Source organism: Stenella coeruleoalba, assembly GCF_951394435.1.
Source record: "Stenella coeruleoalba genome assembly, chromosome: 8".
Lineage (NCBI taxonomy): Eukaryota > Metazoa > Chordata > Mammalia > Artiodactyla > Delphinidae > Stenella > Stenella coeruleoalba.
The window spans coordinates 505,945-516,482 of NC_137154.1; the positions used below are offsets into that span (position 1 = coordinate 505,945).

The 10,538-nt window shown below is 57.4% G+C and overlaps 1 protein-coding gene across 1 annotated transcript; it reads left to right on the forward strand.

The window, feature by feature from the left end:
* The first annotated feature begins 1,483 nt into the window (after positions 1-1,483).
* On the forward strand, positions 1,484-10,286 carry TALDO1 (transaldolase 1). The gene is made up of 8 exons (XM_079929814.1): positions 1,484-1,604; positions 5,169-5,292; positions 6,939-7,046; positions 7,275-7,406; positions 9,201-9,376; positions 9,465-9,662; positions 9,856-10,001; positions 10,084-10,286. The coding sequence occupies exons 1-8, from the start codon at positions 1,508-1,510 to the stop codon at positions 10,114-10,116; spliced, it is 1,014 nt and encodes a 337-aa protein (XP_079785940.1). The 5' UTR covers positions 1,484-1,507; the 3' UTR covers positions 10,117-10,286.
* Positions 10,287-10,538: the final 252 nt, after the last annotated feature.

Below are 10,538 nucleotides of genomic sequence, written 5' to 3' on the forward strand. Positions count from 1 at the left end.
GGGCTCTAGGCACGTGGGCTTCAGTAGTTGTGGCTCACAGGCTCAGTAGTTGTGGCTCGTGGGCTTAGTTGCTCCACAGCATGTCGGTCTTCCTGGACCAGGGATTGAACCTGGTGTCCCCTGCATTGACAGGTGGATTCTTTCTTTCTTTCTTTATTTTTGGCTGTGTTGAGTCTTCGTTGCTGCACGTGGGCTTTCTCTAGTTGCGGCGAGCAGGGGCTACTCTTCGTTGTGGTGCGCAGGCTTCTCATTGCGGTGGCTTCTCTTGCTGTGGAGCACGGACTCTAGGCACACAGGATTCAGTAGTTGTGGCACGTGGGCTCTAGAGCGCAGGCTCAGTAGTTGTGGTGCACAGGCTTAGTTGCTCTGCGGCATGTGGGATCTTCCCAGACCAGGGCTCGAACCCATGTCCCCTGCATTGGCAGGCAGATTCTTAACCACTGCGCCACCAGGGAAGTCCCTGAGCAGCTATTCCTGCCTATGGGGGAGGGTGGTCCATGCCTAATGCAGATACACAATGCACACTGACGGGAGAGAGGGGGCCAAAGGGCAGAGAAAATGTTTCGTGTTTTAATTTTTATTGTCTTGCCATAAAGTGTGAATTTTATTTCACACTTCTGAACTTAGTACTACTTCTCTGGGGCAGATTCCCAGATGTGGGTTCCCAGAATCAAAGGCCCATCCTGGGGCTCTGGAAAATGAAACCACAGGCCCTGATTTCAGGCCACCTCACCTCTCCCAGCTCCTCCCCAGGCACCAGGCCCAGTTTGACCTAGGAGGGCTTGGAGGAGCAGCCAGGCCTGAAGGGAGGACGTGCACCCTGCGCGCCCCAGGCCTCAGGAGGGCTGGGAAACGGGGGGGGCCACCCAGACCCAGGCCCACAGCCCCAGCGGCCCTTTTCATGGTACCCGAAGGCCTCGGCCCAGATGCAGGGTCTGGGGCGTCTAGGTCTCCCTGTGACTCTGCTTAACCCTCAGCCTTAACTCCTCGCGGGGAGTGGGGGGCGAGGAGCATCCCTGGGGGTGCTTCGCTCCAGGGGGGGCACCGCTCCGGAGGGGGCGCATCACTCCGGGTATCACTGCCCCGAGGGGAGCATCACTGGAGGGGTGAATCACTGGAAGGGGGCATCACTCCGGGGTCACAGCTGCGGGGGGCCGCATCCCTCCGAGGGAAACCAACGCTCTGAGGGCACCGCCCCGGGAGCGGGGCACCGTCTCCAGGACGCTTCTCCCGGCGGGACTCGTCACTCCGGGGGCGCCTCCCTGGGGACACATCGCCCCGGGGAGCGTATCGCTCCGGGGTCACCGCTCTAGAGGCGCATCTTCCGGGAGACCTCCGCCGCACAAGTCAGGTACAGCTCCGGGGGGCGGGGGCGCCGCCTCGGGGGCGGGGCCTCGCCCGGGCGCAGGCGCGCAGGCCCGCCCTCCGGCGCCGCGCTCGGATTGGCCGCGCCCGCGGGGAGGGCCCGCGGGGCATTGTGGGCCGTCCGCTCCCGCCACAGCTCGCCATGTCCGGGTCCCCGGTGAAGCGGCAGAGGATGGAGAGCGTGCTAGACCAGCTCAAGCAGTTCACCACCGTGGTGGCCGACACGGGCGACTTCCACGGTGAGGCTGCGCTGGCCCCGAGCTCCGAGAGAGGGGCTTCGTGCGCGCTGAGCGCCGGCCGGCCCCGGGGTGAGGGGAGGCGGGGCGAGGTGCCGGGGGCGCGAGCTTGCAAGTGAGGGGCGGGCCGGGCCACCAGGCCTCCCCGGCCGCGAAGTTGGCCCCGGTTCTCCTCGGCGCCTCTTACCCGGTCCCTCCGCTCCCTTCTCCCTCGCCTCCCGCCCTCTTCACCCCGGCTCCCTCCTTCGCCCCCACTATTCCCGGTACCCCTTCTCTTTCGCCCCCCGCCCCCCTTTTCGCTCTCCCCCCCGTTCCCGGTGCCCCGACCCCTCTTCGCTCTCCGCCCCGCGTTTCCCGCCCCCTTTCTCCCTCGCTCCCCGCCCTCGGCACCCGTGCCCGGCCCCCTTTCGCCTTCGGCCCGGGGCCGCCGTCCCCTCCGCGCTGCTGGTAGCTCGCGGGAGCCCGCCGTGAGCCGCCAGTGCGTCAGGGGACAGTGTCCAAATGCTTTGATTTGGGGAGAGACTCCAGGTCCGCCTTGGAGCTGCGGACCGTTTGTGGTTACACGGGGTAGTTTTGTTGCGCGAATGTTGACCGCTGAGCAGGAACATGAGTTAGTTCTGGACCCAGAAAGACCAGAAACTAAGAATGACACCACCTGCTTTTGAAACCTCGTGTTGCACACACTCTCCACCCCTACCCAGGGGACAGCTGTGCACGCTGGTGCCTGCGGCCGCGTGCGGGCCAATTAGACGTTCACCACGTTGGGCCAAGGAGCTGCGGGGATAAAACCCCATGCGCCGAGGAAAGCAAAGCTTGTCCCAGATTCAGATTTTCCTGGCTTTGAATCACGTTCCTTGCAGGCAGCTGGGGGACTTAGCTCTTCCTCCCTCTGCAGTGGAAACCCAGACTAGGTGAACCTCCATTCTGTTAGGCTGTGAACAATTAAGATTCTCAGGAAAATAATGAAATTCTCTGGGTACGAGTGCTGTGGGGCACACAGTACGGAAGGGACTTCCTCTCTTTTCTGCTTTCTCATGGTGACTTGAGAAACAGGCTTTAATTCCTCTTTGGTAAGAGTAAGTCTTTATCTAGCAGAGTCTAGGAGAGTGAGTAAGCATGTTTAGCTGCTTCAGTATAAACGCTGGAAACAGTGATGGGCTTGAGTCCAACCTGTACTTTAAACCATCTGCCAGAAGGTCCCCGCCTGGTCAGAGCTGGGGGCCCTGGAGATTCCAGCTCCTGCTCACTGGGAGGCCACGGTCTTCTTTCTACCCCCTCCCTCCCTGATTCAGGCCTCTGGCAATGACATCACTAGGATAGAGCATGCTGGAAAAGTGGCGGCATGTATTTCTGCACCTTCTTAGCATGGAATATTTCCCATCTTTGTGAGTTGACAAAGCCCTGGTCTATATTGTTTCCTGTCGGGTCTCACCAGGCAGCAGCCGTAGGATGGCTGGTCTTGTTACACCTGTCAGTGTAGGGCCAACAAGGCAGGAGGGACCCTGAGGAATGCTTGCTTTTTCTTTTTCCCCCCCTCTTTCTTTTTAGAAATATCTAAGCCCAAGTGTTGACATTTAAGATTTCTGAGCGAGGGCTTCCCTGGTGGTGCAGTGGTTAAGAATCCGCCTGCCAACGCAGGGGACACAGGTTCGAGCCCTGGTCCGGGAAGATTCCACGTGCCTCGGAGCAACTAAGTCCCTACACCACAACTACTGAGCCTGCGCTCTAGAGCTGGTGAGCCACAACTACTGAAGCCCACGTGCCTAGAGCCCGTGCTCCACAACGAGAGAAGCCACCGCAATGAGAAGCCCACACACCACAACGAAGACCCAACACAGCCAAAAATAAATAAATAAGTTTAGAGAAAAAAGATTTCTAAGTGAATGTTAAGAACTTTATTAAAAAATACATTTGTTGATAATGTATATCCATAAATCTTACATAGTTGTAAATTTGTGGGTTTTTTGTTTTATTTTTATTTTTTGGCCGTGTCGCCTGGCATGTGGGATCTTAGTTCCCCGACCAGGGATCAAACCCACGGCCTCCTACATTGGAAGTACAGAGTCTTAACCACTGGACCACCAGGGAAGCTCCTGTAAATTCGGTTTTTGGTCACTTTATGAACTGAAGGTTCTTACCTTCGGGGAGTCGTGGGCCTCTTTGAAAATACAGTCAAAGCTGTGGATGCTCTTCCCAGAACGACGCCCCACACCCGGTTTTGCGTTCAGTTTAAGGGTCCGTGGAGTCTGAAGTCCATCTGTTGACCCTAGATAGGTCTTGGTTTTGTTTTGTTTTGTTTTTAATAAAATTATTTATTTTTGGCTGCATTGGGTCTTCGTTGCTGCACGTGGGCTTTCTCTAGTTGTGGCGAGCGGGGGCTACTCTCGGTTGCGGTGTGCGGGCTTCTCATCGCGGTGGCTTCTCTTATTGCAGAGCACGGGCTCTAGGCGTGCAGACTTCAGTAGTTGTGGCACATGGGCTCAGTAGTTGTGGCTCACCAGCTCTAGAGCGCAGGCTCAGTAGTTGTGGCGCACGGGCTTAGTTGCTCCGCGGCATGTGGGATCTTCCCGGACCAGGGCTCGAACCCGTGTCCCCTGCATTGGCAGGCGGATTCTTAACCACTGTGCCACCAGGGAAGCCCCCTTGGTTTTGTTTTTAATTTTGCTAAAAGCTTTATCAAGGTATAATTTTATATGATGAAAGGTACTATTTTCAGTGCATTACTCTGGGTTTTAACACATCTGTGTAAGTTCTGCTCCAGAGTACTTTTTCTTAACTTGTCATTTTGAAATAATTATAGACTTTTAGGAAGTTGCAAAATTAGCCCATAGAGTCCCATCGTCCCCCAGTGGTGACATTTTGTGTGGCCGTGGTGACATCAGAACCAGGAACTTAGCACTAGCATGACACCGTGAACAGGCTTCAGGCCGGCTCCATGTCCACCAGTTTCCACCTGCATAGAGGAGGGGGCATCCCCTGTGGCAGTTTTACAGTTCATAGGTTCTTGTAGCCACCAGGATGGGTAGGACACAGCTGTTCCCCGGCCACAGAGACCTCCCTCGGCCCTGAGAGCCGCCCCCCTTCCCTGTTCCTGTTCTCCATCTCTGTAGTTTTGTCATCAGAAGATACTTTGACAATACTAACTTGCCCAATCAGCTTACTGAACCAGCTAATCCTGGAAGCTGAGTTTGGTGAACGTGAACTCTGTGCTACCCCGTGAGCCTGGGCCACGAGACTCCTTGGACTTCCTAGCCTGGTTACCAAGAAGGTGCTAGTGTGTTAAAGGAGAATACAGACCTGGTGCCGACGACGCTGTCAGGCAGCCACTGCCCTTCTTGCTCTGGGCCCTCGGCACATCTGCTTCCTGGCTTTAGTCTCTGTTGCTTTCTCATCGTGCACGCAGCTGCCTCTTGGCCAGCCTTCCGTGTGAAGTGCGGCCACACCCTGGCTCAGAAGACATGCTTGACTCTGTTTACACGTTTAGGGCTTACAGGGGTTGGCGCGGGTTGCTGGCTGGAAGCGAGCACTCCACTTACTTCCCTGCTTTCCACAATTATTTCCCTATAGCCATCGATGAGTACAAGCCCCAGGATGCCACCACCAACCCGTCCCTGATCCTAGCCGCGGCGCAGATGCCCACCTACCGGGAGCTGGTGGAGGAGGCCGTCGCCCACGGCCGGAGGCTGGGCGGGTGAGTGCGGGTCTGGGCAGCAGCCCTCAGCTGGTCTGGTTGCTTCCGGCCCTCCCTGAGTTTAGTTCTCAGGTGTCTTAGACTCAGGGAGGGAATGCTGTCTGCTTTCCTGTTTCTTTTTGTCAGGAAAGAAACAGCCGACATGTTATTTACACGTAGCAGGCAGTACCCATTGTGCGAATACAGTTCACTGAGTTTTGTTTGCAGGAACATGTAGACACCACCCCAGAAGCCCCTCCCCGCTTTTGCAGTCAGTCTCCCCAGCCCTGGCAACCATGGACCCGCTTTCTGGCTTTTTGTTATGTTTTAGCAGTTCTGCTGGAGTGAGATTCATTAGTGCGCTGTCCGGTTCATTCCGGTCAGTTTATGCAGTGCTGCAGCATCTGCACCTCCTAGAAGGTTCCCTGGAGCCTCTGCCAGTGACCACAGACTGGCCTTCCTCTCCGTAGATTGGCCTTTGCTGGATGTCATTTTAAATTTTCATCTGGGCGATACAGCTCAGCTGAGAGCGAGCCTGCAGGGAACAGTGGCCTCTGGGAGGAGCCACGCTGGGCTGGCCTGTCCCTTTCTGGTGCTCCTGTGTGCTGAGGTCAGGCGGTGTGCGGGTGTGTGTGAGATGGCTGCTCCTTGCACTGGGCCGCCCTGCCCCCGCCATCCTGGCTGCTTCCCTGTCCCTTCTTGGTATTCCTGGAATCGGTGACAAGGTGGTGCCCTTAGTGGTCACCAGACTGGCCCTGCTCCCGTGTCCGGCCCGTGACACGCGGGCTGGAGATCTTTCTGGTCCATTTTGGAACAGCATCATGTACCTTACTCATCTGCCCAGGCAGCTTCAAAGAGATTGGAAAGACTGTTCTGTTCACGTCCCCAAAGATGAAGGGGTTCAGTTTGGGAGGATGAAACGTGGAGATGGAAGGCAGGGATGGTTGCACCACGATGTGGATGCACTCAGTGCCCCCAACTAGTCACTTAAAAATGGTTAAGATAGGGCTTCCCTGGTGGCGCAGTGGTTGAGAATCCGCCTGCCAGTGCAGGGGACACAGGTTCAAGCCCTGGTCCGGGAAGATCCCACATGCCGGGGAGCAACTAAGCCCATGTGCCACAACTACTGAGCCTGCGCTCTAGAGCCCACGAGCCACAACTACTGAGCCCGCACGCCTAGAGCCCGTGCTCCGCAACAAGAGAAGCCACTGCAATGAGAAGCCCACACACTGCAACGAACAGTAGCCCCGGCTCGCCTCAACTAGAGAAAGCCCGCACACAGCAGTGGAGACCCAACACAGCCCAAAAATAAATTAGTTAAAAAAAGAAAAACCCAACAAACCTCATTAAAAAAAAAGGTTAAGATGGGGCAGTTTCCTGGCGGCCCTGTGGTTAAGACTCTGCAGTCTCACTGCCGTGGCTCAGGTTCAGTCCCTCGTCAGGAAACTGAGATCCTGCAAGCTGTGTGGCATGGCCAAGGTTAAAAAAAAAAGGTTAAGACGATAAGTTTTATGCTATGTGTGTTTTACCACAATTTAAAAAAATTATGTTAAGAAAAAAGATGAAGGGAAAAGAATTTGGGAAATGAATAACAGAATTTGTTTTGTAGAATCCTGTGCATTTAAATCTAACAAGCTTCTAACCTCATTTTTTCCCTGGAATTTCAGATCACAAGAGGAACAGATTACAAATGCTACTGATAAACTTTTTGTGCTGTTTGGAGTAGAAATACTGAAGAAAATTCCAGGCCGCGTATCCACAGAAGTGGATGCAAGGTAAGGACGCAGGGCTGACACAGGTGACGCGGGCAGAGGGCGGCAGCTGCTTTCAGTCCGCGGTTCCCCGCGTGGCGCCCAGGTGCTGCTGTGGCTGCTGGTCCACGATGAGCTGCTCGTCTCCGGGTCCTGCTTGAATATCAGTCCTGCTAAGGTGCTCTGAGCTGGGCATGCCACGCACCCCCTGGCTGGCTGCTGGGCACCCCTGTCACGGCCCTGCCCCCGCAGGCTCTCCTTCGATAAGGATGCTATGGTGGCCCGCGCCCAGCGCCTCATCGACCTGTACAAGGAGGCTGGGATCAGCAAGGACCGGATTCTGATAAAGCTGTCGTCTACCTGGGAAGGAATCCAGGCTGGAAAGTAAGTGTCCCCGTGAGGAGGGAGCTGGTGGGGACTGCCCGTCCCGGGTGGGCCTTGGGGAGCAGGCCCCGTGCGATGCCACACGTTGTCCTCACGTCGTCTTCCGTGTACAGAACGTAAGTCGTTTCCCAGCAGCTGTGCTCAGTGCGGAGGAGGTAGAAGCAGGTACAGACAGGGAGCTGCTCTGGCGCCGGCCCCGCAGGGCCATGCACGGCTGGCCTGGAAGCGCCCCTTGTGCACCAGCGGGGTCCCTGTGTTATCTGTTCCCCTCCTGCGACCTTCTGCCTCTGGACGCACCTGTCTGGACTCTTCCGCGTGATGGAATCGTGCAGCACGTGGCCTTCGTGTCTGGCTTCCCTTGCTGGGCATGTGTTCAAGGTTCACACATGCTGTGCGTGTGTTGGGGCTGCATTCCTCTGAAAGCTGTTGTTCGCTCGTGTGTATACACTGCATTTTCTGAGTCCATCCTTCAAGGGACGCGTGGTTGTCCTGCCTTTGGTGCTGTCGAGGGTAGTGCTGCTGTGAGCACGTGTGCTCGAGCTCTGGTGCCGTCTCTGGTGGGCGCACACTGGAGGGCGGAGTTGCTGGTGCTGTGGTCATGGTGTCGGCTGTCGAGGCTGCCTTGTGCCCCCCGCAGATGCACTTCTTGACCACCTTTCTGCGGCCAGGCAGCAGAGGTGCCTCTGAAACTGTCCATTGGGACAGGGACTCAGTTGTCACAGTCCACGTCCCGGCATGTTGCAGAGTGGGGCCGGGGCCCTGTTCTCACAGTCGACCCCAGGATGTCACGTGGGTGACTGACTTTCTGCAGGGTGACCCAGAAGGGCGAGGGGGAGCAGTGGGGCCGGGGAGGCCGCGGGCTCCGGGCGGGACTGAGGCAGGATGGCGCTGTGGTCGGAGCTGATTCTGTGACGAGGTGAGGGACCGGGCCTGTGGCTCTCAGGGAACCTCTTGCCTTTGTCCCTGTTTCGAATTGCTGGTTTGATGAAGGAAGTTCTGGTCACCCACAACTCATTAGCCAGAGAGAGCCCTGGTGAATGTTCCAGAGTTTTGTTTTGTTTTGTTTTTAGTAAAACGAACTAATTTCAGCTCCACACATATTTGTTTTTAAATATCTGTTTGTTTATTTTTGGCTATGCCGGGGCTTTGTTGAGGCCTGTGGACTTCTTAGTGGAAGCATGTGTGCAGGATCTAGTTTCCCAACCAGGGATCGAACCTGGGCCCACTGCATTGAGAGCGTGGAGTCTTACCCACTGGACCACCAGGGAAGTTCCTCCAGAGTTTTTTGGGCGGTTTTTTGTTTTGTTTTTTCTTTAAATAAATTTATTTTATTTATTTTTGGCTGAATTGGGTCTTTGTTGCGTGTGGGCTTTCTCTAATTGCGGCAAGCGGGGGCTACCCTTTTTTGCGGTGCGCGGGCTTCTCATTGCGGTGGCTTCTCTTGTAGACGAGCACAGGCTCTAGGCTCATGAGCTTCAGTAGTTGTGGCACACGGGCTCAGTAGTTGTGGCACACGGGCTCAGTAGTTGTGACTCGCGGGCTCTAGAGCGCAGGCTCAGTAGTTGTGGCGCACGGGGCTTAGTTGGTCCGCGGCATGTGAGATCTTCCCGGACCAGGGCTCGAACCCGTGTCCCCTCCGTTGGCAGGTGGATTCTTAACCACTGCGCCACCAGGGAAGCCCCGGAGTTGCTCTTGACGAGGATGGGGCGACCCTGCTCCTGCCTTTGCAGTTACTGAATCGCGAGCGTTTCCCGCTGTGTCCCCGCTGTTCACGCCGCCCTCCCCCGCCCGCAGGCAGCTGGAGGAGCAGCACGGCATCCACTGCAACATGACGCTGCTCTTCTCCTTCGCCCAGGCCGTGGCCTGCGCTGAGGCGGGGGTGACGCTCATCTCCCCCTTCGTGGGCCGCATCCTCGACTGGCACGTGGCCAACACGGACAAGAAGTCCTTTGAGCCCCTGGAGGACCCCGGTGAGGAGCACTGGGAGGCAGGGGCGGAGGGGTGCTGCGCTGTCTGCTGCCGGCGGCCGGCGTGGCAGCTCCGGGCATGTCTCCCCAGGAGTGAAGAGCGTCACCAAGATCTACAACTATTACAAGAAGTTCGGCTACGAGACCGTCGTCATGGGCGCCTCCTTCCGCAACACGGGCGAGATCAAGGCCCTGGCGGGCTGCGACTTCCTCACCATCTCACCCCAGCTCCTGGGGGAGCTGCTCAAGGACCACAGCAAGCTGGCGCCCACGCTCTCGGTCAAGGCAGGTAAGAAGCCCCCCGCCCCGCTCAAGGCCCCCATGGGGACACCGGTGCCTCCGTCACCTGAGGGTGTGGAGCCTAGAGCCGCAGGGCCAGCCTGCACTCACCTGCTGTCCAGCCCACCTGCCGTGGGGGCCGCGCCAGGGAGGGGCCTTAGGGCGGCTCTGAGCCCAAGGCCCCGGCGCATGCCCTCCCCCAGCCCAGGCCAGTGACCTGGAGAAGGTCCACCTGGACGAGAAGGCCTTCCGCTGGCTGCACAACGAGGACCGCATGGCCGTGGAGAAGCTCTCGGACGGGATCCGCAGGTTCGCCGCGGACGCTGTGAAGCTGGAGCGGATGCTGAGGGTGAGAGCCCGGGGTTACGGTTGGGAGGGGCCGGGGCGGGGCGGGGGAGGACAGCGCACCAGCTCACACTGCCCATCTCTAGGAACGAATGTTCAGCGCGGAGAACGGAAAATAGCTTGGCACCTGAGGCTGGACCAGATAGCCGCCGACTTTGAATTGGGGCCTAATTGCACATATGCCTTGCGACGAATCTTGGATTTTTTTTTACTAATCGGAGCGGGGATTAATCACAGATTTCTGATTTTATGTAAAATTCTGCTCAGCGCATTAAAGGTGTCACTTTTCGTTCCGTGTGTGCGTCCTTTGTCGCTGGCTGCAGCCTGGCCCGATGGAGGCGGGGTTGGGTCAAGAGCCCCCTGGGGGCCTCCAGGCAGGGGTGACAGCCCCTCACCTGCTTTTGGAGCCTGGACACAGAAGGCAGGGACTGCCTGAGCACTTCCTCTGTGTCTGGAGCCCGACGGCCCCGGGGCTTGTAGGCTGTGCTTGCGGAGTTGGGTGGGAGGGTGCCAGGGGCCCGCTGGAGCTGTGCGGGGGCCG